The sequence below is a fragment of the Lobosporangium transversale genome (genome assembly GCF_002105155.1).
Source record: "Lobosporangium transversale strain NRRL 3116 chromosome Unknown BCR41scaffold_29, whole genome shotgun sequence".
Taxonomy (NCBI): Eukaryota; Fungi; Mortierellomycota; class Mortierellomycetes; order Mortierellales; family Mortierellaceae; genus Lobosporangium; species Lobosporangium transversale.
This window is the reverse complement of record NW_019029007.1, coordinates 44,701-57,532: the sequence shown is the minus strand read 5'-3', so window position 1 is coordinate 57,532 and position 12,832 is coordinate 44,701. Positions and strand designations below refer to the sequence as shown.

General features: G+C 45.0%; 5 protein-coding genes across 5 annotated transcripts; 4 read left to right on the top strand and 1 right to left on the bottom strand.

Moving 5' to 3' along the window:
- Positions 1-716: 716 nt before the first annotated feature.
- BCR41DRAFT_398093 (hypothetical protein) lies at positions 717-1,208 on the bottom strand (the record flags this gene model as incomplete). The annotated part of the gene is made up of 3 exons (XM_022028932.1): positions 717-844; positions 953-1,057; positions 1,157-1,208. The coding sequence occupies 3 exons, from the start codon at positions 1,206-1,208 to the stop codon at positions 717-719; spliced, it is 285 nt and encodes a 94-aa protein (XP_021879434.1).
- Positions 1,209-3,358: 2,150 nt separating this feature from the next.
- On the top strand, positions 3,359-5,620 carry BCR41DRAFT_113601 (hypothetical protein). Its single transcript, XM_022019401.1, has 3 exons — positions 3,359-3,380; positions 3,487-4,103; positions 4,207-5,620. Exons 2-3 carry the CDS (start codon positions 3,732-3,734, stop codon positions 5,569-5,571), a joined length of 1,737 nt encoding a protein of 578 aa, XP_021879433.1. The 5' UTR covers positions 3,359-3,380; positions 3,487-3,731; the 3' UTR covers positions 5,572-5,620.
- A 1,880-nt stretch (positions 5,621-7,500) lies between these two features.
- BCR41DRAFT_113584 (hypothetical protein) lies at positions 7,501-8,418 on the top strand. Its single transcript, XM_022019400.1, has one exon. The coding sequence runs from the start codon at positions 7,553-7,555 to the stop codon at positions 8,258-8,260; it is 708 nt and encodes a 235-aa protein (XP_021879432.1). The 5' UTR covers positions 7,501-7,552; the 3' UTR covers positions 8,261-8,418.
- A 2,446-nt stretch (positions 8,419-10,864) lies between these two features.
- BCR41DRAFT_113579 (hypothetical protein) lies at positions 10,865-11,428 on the top strand. The gene has a single exon (XM_022019399.1). It carries the CDS (start codon positions 10,935-10,937, stop codon positions 11,301-11,303), a length of 369 nt encoding a protein of 122 aa, XP_021879431.1. The 5' UTR covers positions 10,865-10,934; the 3' UTR covers positions 11,304-11,428.
- On the top strand, positions 10,946-12,732 carry BCR41DRAFT_357191 (hypothetical protein). The gene is made up of 3 exons (XM_022024831.1): positions 10,946-11,613; positions 11,654-11,870; positions 11,916-12,732. The coding sequence occupies exons 1-3, from the start codon at positions 11,375-11,377 to the stop codon at positions 12,612-12,614; spliced, it is 1,155 nt and encodes a 384-aa protein (XP_021879430.1). The 5' UTR covers positions 10,946-11,374; the 3' UTR covers positions 12,615-12,732.
- Positions 12,733-12,832: the final 100 nt, after the last annotated feature.

The window sequence follows — 12,832 nt, the reverse complement described above, 5'->3', positions numbered from 1 at the left end:
TGCTCTGATAGTTACATTATCCTCTCAATGTCCAGAGCCATCACCCAAATGCATAACGGTGTAATCGGTTGAGGACAACAACTGTCCCTCGGATTCGGCTTGCAACATTTTCCTTTCGTCTGCATCTATCCCGCCTTCCCTTGCCATGGAAGCCTTGTGGGACTCAATTGTTAAGGCCTGATAAGATGCTTTCTGCTATAACTGTGATCGACCTTTGTAGCATCCTTCAAATTTCTAATTGGTGCATCTTCTTTCTTGGCATTGTGCTTTTGCATTCGTTTTTTCTGTTGCTTCTTTTTCGCCTTCCTCCGATGGGTGAATGCATAAAACCCGGCCTCGGGTGCTCACGACAGTGATCGATATTAATTGTGGCGTGCGCTCAATATGTTCGACCTGTGAGATCTCCTGTGACTCTAAAAGTCAAGGGGATCAAAAACTGCCTTTATTATTGTTGCCAGGCGGGAACCTTTTATGGAGGTCCCTCCATGACTGCCACACAATGTTCTGACCTTATGAATAAAAATGGATGTTCCCCTGAGATGCACTCTCAAACCTCGATACGTGACAACTAGTCAGAAAAGATGGACCGGAACTGGTTTCTATGTGATCCTTTCGCTATATAGAATGATTGCGTATCTCTAAAGTTTTCAAGAAAGGACTAACGATTAGTACTGGACATATTTGATTTCAGGATCATAACTACGACTCGAGCTTTCTTATGTCCTGCGACGCTGCAGTCGTCCTTGATGAGCCACTTCACGGTGAAGATCCTTTCCATTGAGTTGATACCCCTTGAAGCTATCGAACTCAGTTTGATCGTGACTCTCGAATTGACGTTTGAAGGCTAGAGGTAAAGACTTCGAGAGCTACTTCGAAACTGAGGATTATTAATCAGGCCAAGCGTTTCAAGATTCTTTGAGTAATCATTGTCTCAAATTGCACAGAGCAGTACAGATGTTGGTGAGTTCGCAAGTCAAATACATATTGATAACGTCGACCACGTCATAAGCCCTAAACTTCCGTCGACGGTGCAAAAGGGACTGCACTAGCTTGCAGACTCGTTCGTACGCAAACAAACTAGAGCCTCTTGGGTATCACAATCCTACCATTCACCCCATCACGGTACTCTATGCATGGATCTGCTTCGTTTGCATACAGGCAGACATCGAAGACAGAGTGAAGGCCTGTTGCCAGCTGGTCCCTGTCATGGTCGCTCAGGATTGGATCTCTCGAAGGCCTTTTTGGATGCGCTTCATGGCTTGAGGACAAGTTCAAACCCCGTTCCGTGAATTTTTCTCAAAGATGCTCATATCGTTTTCCAAAGCGTCCCTCCTCTCTGTCTTCTGGCTTGTCGTTCCGTCCTTGCTTTTTCTTTCTCGGCGCAAGGACTCTCACTAATGTGTATGGTCAGATTGTTCGTTTTGAGAAGATCCTTCATCTTGAGAGCTAGGGACCTGCCTACATCGATGATGGGCTTGCATTTGATCTTGTATGGACTACTTTACTGTAGATGCTATGATCGAACGTGTCAAAGAAATCTATGAGCAAAATGAGCAGAGTTTTCCGCCAAGGAAGTGCCTATGTCAGCTTCCGGAGGCGAAACCCCGCAATCCGCGAGTATTTGAAGGACTGCAGTCCTGTGGCTAATGCTTAAGCAAAAGAAAGGAAAAAGTGGCGGCAGCGATAAAAAAAACGAAAAGAGGTATTTTTTTTAAGGCTCAACATTCAGCAGAGAAGGTTGATGAAAGATACAGGAACAAGAGGGCAGTGGTAACAGAATCATTACGCCAAGATGATCATTTGAAAAAAGTATCCCATACTATCATTGTATTATCCTCCCGCATCGTTCCTTTATTACCATCGCTACATTTGCATGCGCAGCATATTTAGTTTTCTGTTTGTTTTCACACATCAAAAAAAAAGCTTTTATATTTATTTCCAAGGAAAATGCAGACCTATTTGCTGTATTTCCCTATCTATTTTATCCAATTAAAACTATGGTCAATGATGACGCTTACCACGTGATAAGCCTAGCTATGCCAATAAAAACAACTTTTTCATGTACATCACTGATCATCCTTCATTTTGGCTCTTTGCATCCCATCTCTGTTGTATCTTCCTGCGTTTCTCTAAAAAAGCGCGTGGAAATACACCCATAATTCATTTATTTTCATATAGAAATCAACCCTAAATAAGAAGAAAAACAGAGTTCCATTGCTCGCGCGGCGCACACTTTTAATCTCGCATGGACGCAACAATACGCGACAAAACGGTTCCAACCGTATGCGCGCACTACGCCCAGGAGACAGCAGCCACAGCCAGTCCCACGAGAAGAATGAACTTTTTCAAGTAAGGAAACCAATATCATTATCGTACTCATTTTTTTAGCCTGTCTACTCTTATGTTTATTTGTGTGTGCTATTTTTTTGCATCAATGAGTGGCTCTTTTTTTACAAATTCCGCTACCTAAAGGTGCTAATAATTTTAATACGTTCTCACTACCCGAACAATGATTTTATATTAGAATATTCCCAGTGTGATTGTAAGCTTTGTAAAAAAGTCGCTTAGCTGGTTTGGTATTTCGGCAGATGAAGTGATTGATTCAGCACTCGGGAAGGAATTGAACACAACTCGTGGCGATTTTGAGCTCCACCCTGGTGCAGAAAAGGAAGGAGAGTCATCTACGAACAATGATGAAAACAACAAGACTTCCGCTTCATCAGAGATGAAAGAGAAGCTCTATCCGGATTTGCGAGAGTATATTACTACTTTTAAGGTATTTGAAGACATATATTATGCCATAAATTGCATACACTTTGATTAAAGTCATCCTTTGGATGGTTACCTGACACTCGCAGTCGATCTATGCTTTTAGCCCTCGGAAACCCGATGAAGATGAGACGGATACTGTGATGACTTCAGAGAGGCAAGCTTCTCGCAGTAAATTTCGCAAGACCCTCTCGAATATGGAACCAGGGGCCTACGATATTAATGTAAGTGCAACATCGTAAAAATTAATGCTTTGACGTGATTTTATATGATTAGGGCTTGTCCCATTATTAACAGACAAACAAACAAACAAAAACTACGCATTTGCAATGTACAGAAACATGTCGACAACGGTAACCCTTCAATACGCGATGAAGACGTCACCATCGACGAAAGTCCTGATAAATCGTCGGATACCATCCATCCCACTAAGCATGCTCAACCGGAAGAAGGTACATAAGCACTATTGCTTTAGCTGTCTAATGATGTGTCAGTTGTCAGCTCTGTTAACATTATATGATTTTCTTCTGAATATAGAGATCGAGGGTCTTTCTAAGGAGGAGCTTATTCTTTTAGGTCGTATTCGCAAACTCACAGAGACTCCACTTGAGGTTTGTATTGTGAAATCAAGTCATGGAAAAACTATTAAAAACATAACAGGAACTTGGACCTTGTTGACTAATCCGACTCATTACTTTCTACGGATGTTTTCCTTAGAGAGCAAGAAAGAACGCGAGAGTGAGCGCTGGGGACCGTCTGCAAGAAGAAAAGATCGCACGCGAGTTCGTCACGCCGTACTCTCTCATTCGTGTATGTCTTTTTTCTTTTCACCTCTAACCAAGTGTATACTGGTGATCCAATTCTTGTCTGACATCTCCGTGTACATGGATTGCTCATTATAGCTTGCTCGCGAAGAACCAGAGCCAGCCCCTAAACAACCTCTCAAGCCTCTTGATACCATCATGCCTTACAATAAAGAACATAGAAAGCGACGACTCAGTGCATCGGCACGTGACGAACCCATGGATCATGGCATGGACTCTGGGGATAGCGACTTTGATGCTGATGAGTCTGACCATGTTAAACAGTTTTTCCGTGACCGCTCTCGTCAGCCTCGTCGTCGTGAAAAACCTGAGGTTACACAGAGTTCACCAAGCAAAATGCGACGTACTTCGCGTCCTGAGGTTCACGAGGATCAGCGTACGTCTCGCGGAGGATTTCAAATCAGGTCAAATGTGACACCTAAGCGACATGTCAGGTCTATTCCAGGACGCTTCTCTGCTTTGGACTCGGATTCGGAAGAGGAAGATATTGCACAGATGTTGGCACGGAAAGTATGTCATTGTATTCTTTTACTCATCTCTATGATCTTACAAGCTATTTTGTGTCATAGTATTGATTATAATTATCTACCTTATCCTGTCGGCCTTGCTGTAGGCAAAGCAAGCAATAGAGGGCGTAGCCTCTATGGCAGGGGTTTCATTACACCAAGAACAGGAATCATCCCAAGGTAGCTCTGGTACCAGAGTTCAACCACAGCTTTACCCTAACCTTCAACTGGGATCCGTCAGGAAACTTTACAATTCAAAACTGGATGAAGCTCGTAAGTGGACATCCCTGCCATATGATTCGGTAACACGAGACAAGCAGGTTGATGGAGAAGAGAGCCAAATGTCGACTATCATCTCAGAGGTTGTTTCTGCAGCGCCGGCAGTACTTGGTACCATTGCAACCGCTGCTGGTGTTGGAAGTGTCGCAAAACTTGCATCAGATTGGATTTCATCCCATAATCAGGACTCTGAGAAGGTACCTGCCAAACCTACATCATTGACGGCCAATCTCGGCTCAGATTCGACGTTAAACACAGTCAAGCTTACAGAGTCTACTATCAAGAATATGACTGCAGAGACGACTAAAGGGTTAGAAATGGCAAAGGAGCCAGCGATGGAAAAGCTGAAGTCTGTAAAGGAGCAGGAGCAGGAGCAGGAGCAGGAGAAGGAGAAGGAGAAGGAGAAGGAGAAGGAAAAAGCACCTACTTTTAGTTGGGGTGCAGGCATCAAGCTCCCTGACAATTCCAATAAGTGGAAGTGCCCCACTTGTGATGTCTGGAATGGGAATGAATTGAAAAAATGCCCATGTTGCGAAACATCCAAACCTGGCGAGAAGCCAGCAGAACAAAAACCTCCTGCCTTACCTGCCTTATTTGCTCCATCATTCGGAGCGCCATCATCATCATCATCATTATCATCATCAATCGTTTCTTCTACAACTGCACCTCCTTCATTTTCATTCGGATCAACCCCATTGGCAGCTACAAGCGCTCCTGGTGCTACCAAACCACTCTTTTCGCCATTTGCTCCCTCTGCTAGTACTAGCGCAGCAGGTGAGGCTGACAAAGCTTCAGATAAATCTGTTGACAAACTCGCTGGGACCACAATGGACAAACCGACTGCTCCTGCTACTATAGCGCCCTTAGGTTGGGCAGCAACATCCATCAAAATGCCGGATACTGTGGATAAGTGGAAGTGCCCCACCTGTGATGTCCGCAATGGAAACGATTTAAGTAAATGCCCGTGCTGTGATACTCCAAAGCCTGATGGTGCTGCAGTTTCAACGTCTGCATCCCCTGCAAAAGCTCCTGCCTCTTCTTTCTTCAGCTTTAAAACGCCGACGTCAGCGCCCCCGCTGTTTGGAGCTACAGCCCTGCCACCTCAACTCCCGCAGTTACGACCACCCCCAGTTTGTTTGGTGCCCCTGCTACCACTTCCTCAACTGAGACGAAGCCCCCTACGTTTTCTTTAGCGTTCTTACCACCTCTGCACCAGCATCTACCGGCGCTGGGCAGACTACGTCGGTTAACCCACTAGCGAATCCTTTTGCTGTGAAACCGCCTGCTGTCTCTACCCCATCCTTATTCGGATCCGCATCCGTTCCTGGGATGTCTTCATCGTCGTCAGAGGTATTGATGAGACTTTCAAATAGACTAAAGTTAATTACGAATGAAAGAGAAATGAAAGGCTTGCTAATTATCCTTCTCTTACTCTTTATCTCTCGCCTTCAAAAATATGTAGGAACCAAGCAAGCCAACGTTTTCGTTCGCATCTTCCTCAGTGCCTTGTCGCGCTGCAGCAGCAACATCTACTCCTAGTTCAACTTCTGCTTCGACATCAAGCGCGGCTTCAGTCTCAGCACCTCTTTTTGCGGCTCCAGCTTCAGCTGCGCCATCATCAACGGCAGGATCTCTATTTGGAGGCGCAGCCACTATCGCGACTGCAACCACAGCAACAACAACAACTTCATCCATTTTATTTGGCACGCCTTCCAGTGCACCTGCATCTAGTACACTGGCCACGAACACCTCAGTGACTCCTTCGCCATTCTCCTTTGGGTCTAGCAAGCCACAAAATATCTCTTTCGGTCAACCAAATACAACTCCAAATTCCCTCACTACTGCAAGTGCTCCAGCAACTAGTGCACCGACCAGTGCACCTTTATTTTCCTTCGGCGGAGGGACATCCAGCACGCCAGCCGCATCCAGCAATCCTCCAAGCTTCGCATTTGGTCAACCGGCTACAGCTGCAAACCCCACCACTACTACAAGCGCTCCATCTTCCGCAGTGTCCACTAGTGCATCCACATTTACATTTGGGGCAGGAGCTACTGGTGGCTTTGGTTCAGGTCTTGGTTCAGGATTTGCAGGATTCGGCGCCTCCGCTCCCTCAACCACTACACCATCCTTCTCATTTGCGGGAGGTGCTGCTAAACCACCAACTTTTCCATTCAGTGGGAGCAGCAATAAAACACCAACAATGGTATGATGTCGCCCACAATGACGAGCTCCAATCCTGCAGCGCCTACCAGCACCGCCAGCACATCATTCGGCGGATTTGGCTCCTCTACAGGCACAGGCTTTGGAAGTGCACAATCTACCCCAACATTCGGAGGCTCATCCTCAACGCCTTCAGTGTCTTTTGGATCAACGCCTGCATTTGGGGGGCCTTCACAACCTGCACCTTTCGGGCAGGCATCATCAGGAGGCGCTTTTGGGGCTACAGGATCTGGTCAAATGTTCGGTGCGTCAAATACTATGAACAATGGTACCGGTGGTGTATTCAGCAGTGCTAATAGCAGCAATAACAACAGCTTCATTTCTCTTACAAACTCCGGCGGAGCGGCACCAGCATTTGGGGTGGCTTTGGAATGCAGCAGCCATCACAGCAACAGCAACAGCAACAGCAACAGCAACAGCAACAGCAACAGGGAGGCTTTGGTGGGTTTGGGGTCAGCAGTGATGGTCAATTTGGCTTTAAGAACGTATCCAACGCACCAGGCGGTGCACAATATGCCCAGCCGGCCCCAAGTACGCTGACAGGGGGTTTTACATTCAACATGGGTGCTGGTCCAGCTCCTGGTGAGATGCCTGCCAATCGCAAAATTGCAAAGATGCGTCAGAAGAAGAGACCTTAAAAGCGATAGGATAAGACACTATAGAACGATTGTGTCAATCTCCATCATAGACTTTTTTTGCTCCTTGCTTCCTGTACCATAATAAAATTCAGAGCTACGTATCGTAGGCCTTAAATTAATTCCACAAACCAGTGCATAAAAATAAAAGAATGCGTATACACTTAGTTTCATAATTTCATGTTCGTCATGCAAACATAATAACTGGTTTGAATATGAGACAGATGATCTTCTTTTTTTTTTATTTTTGTCTCTCCTTTAGTTGCACGGACAACTCTCTCGTTCTTCCCATCCTTTTCTTTTATTCAACAGATCTTTTATGAAGACTCATGAACACATTTACCAATTCAGTAGAAAGAATAAGTTATACACTTACTGCCACATTAATAGGGCTGTGGCTGCATCTCTGCGAACACAGCAAATATTTGAATATAGACCTACTCCATCCGAGAACAAAGCAGCCAAAGATACAAGCAATCGAGTAATCAACATGCAAGGGCTTCAATCTTCTGCACTTGTACCACCGCAGCCTGCGAAGCCTGTGCAACCCGAGAACGAACAACAGTTGAATGAACCTCAGCAACGAACACAGGCAATTGAAGCATTAGCATCATCAAAAGCTAACCAATTCACACAACAGACGCAGCAACCACAATCGCAACAACAATATCAACATCATTACCCATCGGACCCTCGACAGTTAATGCTTCCTCTCCAGCACCCACAAACCCCAATCTCCTCTGTTGATGAACATACATTTCAGAATTCCGATGTATCCACAGAGCATTCGAGCAGATATTTCACTAGAAGCTTATCAACTTCATGGCCGCTAAGCAACAATCATAATCTTCACCAATATCAAAGTCAACGAGAGTACCAGCGTGGTGTCCCACCTACGTCCACTTCATTGACTTCAGCCTCTGGGCATCTAGCACTTCCTGCAGAGGATACTAATAACAGCAATCGCCCAAGGAGATGGTCTTTGACCGGACGATTTTTTGGTGATCGCAATCGTCGAAAAGTTTGACGGAGCCTTTTCACATACCTCACCGATGTGATAACCAATCTAGCCACGAAAAGTATCATGGACATAGTACTGAACAAAATAGTGCAAAGGATCGACGGGCTAGTTCGCCGGTCAATATCCAGAAAAACATAGTGAAGCATCGAAACACACAAACAGTTCAGACATCAATGCGCCTTCGGCACTCATGGAGGTGAACGTAGAACCAGTATTACAGAGATCCCCCGGGCACTTCTGTCCTCTTTGCGTCGAGTTTCCATCAGTGGTTTCGGTGCTGACCCTCCACCATCTAGCAGTTGCTCCGGAAATAATGAGGCCATGGCAGCCGCCACTGCAGCCGTCTCAGCATCCATTGCTGCAGCACTCGGGACATCTCCTCGAAACAAAAACAATCAATTAGATCAATTGGGTCATTTGGATCCGGAAACGAGACAACGCATCATGAAGAAAGGCAATGAAGAGGATCATGAGAGTTCCTCAGAAGAGGAGAGAGCTTGGCCGGGTGATAACTTCTATGTAGTCATGGCGATACCAAAGGAATCGTCACAGGATCCAATCTCGCTTGCCAAGAGGTTACCAACCAAAAGTATTCTCAAGAAACGATTAGCAGATGCTGCCAATATTAATGCTCAAAATAACAACGTTGTTGCTCCTGCCGCCATTGCAAGAGTAGAAGCATCAAATGCACCTGTTGCAGACGTGAATGGAGCTGAGTTGATTCGCCTATTGCGACGAAATCTGAAAGGATGACTAAATCTCCCATTCTGGGTTCAGAGGATGTACACCCTATGGCAACAGCTGACATGAGTGCAGAGGAAATCAAGAATCTGAAAATGTCGACAGACCATTATGCTGAACTGATAACCCATTCTCCTACGCCTAGTCATCCTCAGCCACAAGAGGAACGGTCAAGAAGTCCGCAGGGAGAACCATTCGCTACAATACCATCCACATCATCACATCCTCTTTTTCGCTGTCAACTGATAGAAGTTCACAGAGACAATAGTGGATGATGCTGATCCCCGCAGCTGCCTTAATTATAACGAAGCGGCAATGGCCATCAAAAATTGATGGGGCCCTATTCATCATCACCGAAAGGCGCAGCGATTCCTCCAGATTCCACTCCGGGAATACAATCAAATTCATCTCACCGAAGTCGACCAACAGGTGGATGGGTACAGGCGCAGTGATTCCTGAGGGGGAGAACTGTCTCAAGCAGAGATGCTCGACAATGAAATGGTTTCGATCAATCAAGGCCTCAACTACAGCAATAACTTTGACAATAATTATAGCTACAAGTTGCAACGTAATGGGACGATAGACAGTAATAGTAGCAATAATAGAGGGGAAAACAGCAGCCAGCAATTTGGTTATGATCAGATACAGGACCAAGGACAAGGACACCAGGGCAAGATAAGCGTCGATCGATTAATTTTATGGACCGAATAGAGATTATTCCTGTGTACCGTAAGAATGAATATGATCGACAGAGTGACAAGCATGCAACGTTTTTGGTATTGACACCTGAGCTCAAGAATGAGATCCGTGAAGAACTGAACACTTATAAGCTACGAGAAATGCCAGTCCATGTGGACAGTATGAATAACACAGCATTCCATTAGTTTTTTATTATATATTTATTATTGTTATTGTTACTACTATTATTTACATGTTATGAATATTTTTTAACCAGTAAATTTAATGTGACCAATAAAATAAAACGGAATGTTAAACAGCTTCGACCTCCGCGGCATAAAGGCGGCTGGTGCACAATTCTCCAAAGCTGAACAGGGAGAACATTAAAATTAGAAGCGGTTTTAGCTCAGCCTCACCATCGACATGTTTTTTTTACATATTTGTACTGTACAACTTTACTTCGCCAGGATGAACATGTGAACACCTGCGCCTTTTTAGCTTATGTAGATCCTCTTACACAGTTCATCTCATCTTCTGTAGCATCATGTTCAACCAAAAAAAGGGCAGTGTAAAGATATCTGAAAAGGATGGGCTTACGGAAACACTATCCCGAAGGTCGAGGCCTGTTATCCCCTAGTCCAAAGGATACGCGAACAATCCATTTTCCTGAACTACCCGCGGAAGAATACCCTCCTTAATTTTCTAGCATCCTACTTTTTTTTTTTTTTTTAAAAAAAAATATTTATACCTACCTTTCTTTTTTGGTCCTGCTCTTCCTTACTTAGCTTATCTCCCTTACTTGAGTTGTCTTTTCCTTTTCCTTTGTGCTTCTTGTCGGCTTTTACGTGTAACTAGCCGTACTCCCCCTCCTCTACTTAGCTCCTCTTTTTTTATTCTCTTTCTTTGACTCTTGTTTGTGCAGTTGCCTATGGTCTTTATTCATCCTCCCTACTAGCCTTCACACCCTTTTCCCCCCTTTTTTTTCATATCTTACTATTCGTGACAATCGTACAACTGTACATACCCTAACACTCCATCCTGCACGCACAGTTACACGACGCAACTGCTGGTTATCTTTTTTTGTCTATTCCTCCTTTTCCCCTCACTTCGAAGTCCTGAAGGCGATATTGACCCTTCTCACCGTATCGCCAAAAGCCCTTTTTTTTTTTTTTTTTTTTTTTTTTTAAAAAAAAAAAAAACTATTGAAGATGATTATTTCAAGCATCACTGTATCGGCATCAACTACAAGGACAACTACAGCATGTTTCTTCTCTTACTCTCGCTCCTTTCCTACATCACTAGTCCTGCCGCCGCTCAATATTATACGCCCACTACTACATGGGGTAGTGTATCGACCTTTATAGAAGCTCAAAGGTTTATTATCCAAGGCGGTAGCGATGGCACGTACGCAATTCCGCAGACCTTTGAAATCGACCTCTCTAAATCTTGGGATACTTCCAATGTACCCTACAGACACCTCGCGGATGGCCCTCTGCATATAACCACTATGCGGTACTATTCAACGACAAGCAGAACTGGCTTATATTTGCAAATACTACCGCAATCCGATACACGATTTCACATGATACCTGGGGTACAAATATCCCAGGCACCTATCTCTGGGGTATAGGGGCTGCTAGAGATCCAAACACGGGTTATGCGTATGTCCCAAATGGACATTTGTCAAATGGGATCGGCGAAATGGTAGAATACAACCTAGTTAATGGTGAAGGCAAATTATTCCCTATGCACCCTAATCTGGATCAAACTTTCTACTACTCTATTGCTTGGAGCGAACAGGCGAGGAAGATGATTTTGTTTGGCGGACGCTTTCAAGGGAAAACTGCCAACAGTAACCTGTATACCTGGGATAGCCGCGATGGTTGGAGTAGAATTACACCCAACGGTCCTATACCTCTCCACGTTATGGCGCATGCATGGTCTCAGCCTATGGAGGCGCCAAAATGATTCTCTTTGGAGGATAGAAAACACAGCCCTGAGTGATATATACATCCTGGACATATCGAACATGACATGGACGAAGGGTGCAGATGCTGGTACTCCAAGTGCGCGCGGCTATGCTGCTTGTGCAGTATCCAATGATCTATTTATTGCCTGGGGTGGTGGTGGTGGTGTGCAGATCCAGTCATACTTCCAACTTGACTGTCATTTACAACATCAAAAAGAATGCCTGGCAGTCTACTTATTCGCCCATACCTGAAACCGACCCTTCTTTTCCCAGTGGAGGAGGCAGTCCCGCTTTGGGCGCCATCATCGGTGGCGCTGTTGGGGGATTGGCCATTATTGCACTCGTCATTGGATTCTTTGTAACAGAAAACGGCAACAAGCGAAGAAGGCCAAGGCTCCGGTATCTACATCCACACCTCAACATCCAACCAATGGTGAAATGACTGTGGCCGCAACAGGAGCAGGAGCTGCAGAGGAAGCCGCATCAGTAGATCCTGGAAAAGTAGCACAGTACGCTACATGGCAGTACCAGCATCCCCAACCCCAATCTCAACCTCAACCTACCGTCTACTCCCAGGCACCATATGCACTATATCAGCCACCTGTTATTCATGACTACCAGCAGCCGTCGCAGATTCAACCACAAATCTTCCAGCCCCAATCAACACCGAGTCAACAACATCAACAAGCTTATGAGAACGCATATCAACAGCAAAACACCTATGTCCCTCCTTCTTCAGGCACTGCACCTGTGTACAGCCCTCAACCAGAGGCGTATCAGCAGCCTACAATCTACCAGCCTGCAGGTGGTCCAGTCACGAATATCTCGCCGTTGTTTGAGCATCACCATCAGCAAAAGTCTGAAACACCCACGATAGTACCTAGTCAGTCTCTACACAGTCCCCAGCTCATGGCTGTATCAGACAGTTATGTAGATGGTGGTAGCCCCCGTCGGAGTCCTCAAGGCATGTAACGAAGGCCACGGCAAGGGCCGTCTTTAGGCGGCAGAGGCAAAGAAGCATATATGGTTTTTCTCGTGTATAAAGAATCCTGCAAATCTACTAAATGTCTACAATGTCTTTACATAATTATGGCATTAGTAATAACAGTAAATGATAAAAAAAAAAAAAAAAAAAAAAAGGAATGGGATGCCTTTGGGTCTAACCGGATTAGACCTTTATATAATAAAAT

Coding starts and splice junctions, on each gene's coding strand:
- BCR41DRAFT_113601 (XM_022019401.1), top strand. CDS start 3,732: ATGCCTTACAATAAAGAACATAGAAAGCGACGACTCAGTGCATCGGCA. Junction 4,104..4,206: donor CACAGATGTTGGCACGGAAA/GTATGTCATTGT, acceptor GCCTTGCTGTAG/GCAAAGCAAGCAATAGAGGG.
- BCR41DRAFT_357191 (XM_022024831.1), top strand. CDS start 11,375: ATGGTAGAATACAACCTAGTTAATGGTGAAGGCAAATTATTCCCTATG. Junction 11,614..11,653: donor CACGTTATGGCGCATGCATG/GTCTCAGCCTAT, acceptor TTCTCTTTGGAG/GATAGAAAACACAGCCCTGA. Junction 11,871..11,915: donor ATCAAAAAGAATGCCTGGCA/GTCTACTTATTC, acceptor TTCTTTTCCCAG/TGGAGGAGGCAGTCCCGCTT.
- BCR41DRAFT_113579 (XM_022019399.1), top strand. CDS start 10,935: ATGTTTCTTCTCTTACTCTCGCTCCTTTCCTACATCACTAGTCCTGCC.
- BCR41DRAFT_113584 (XM_022019400.1), top strand. CDS start 7,553: ATGAAGACTCATGAACACATTTACCAATTCAGTAGAAAGAATAAGTTA.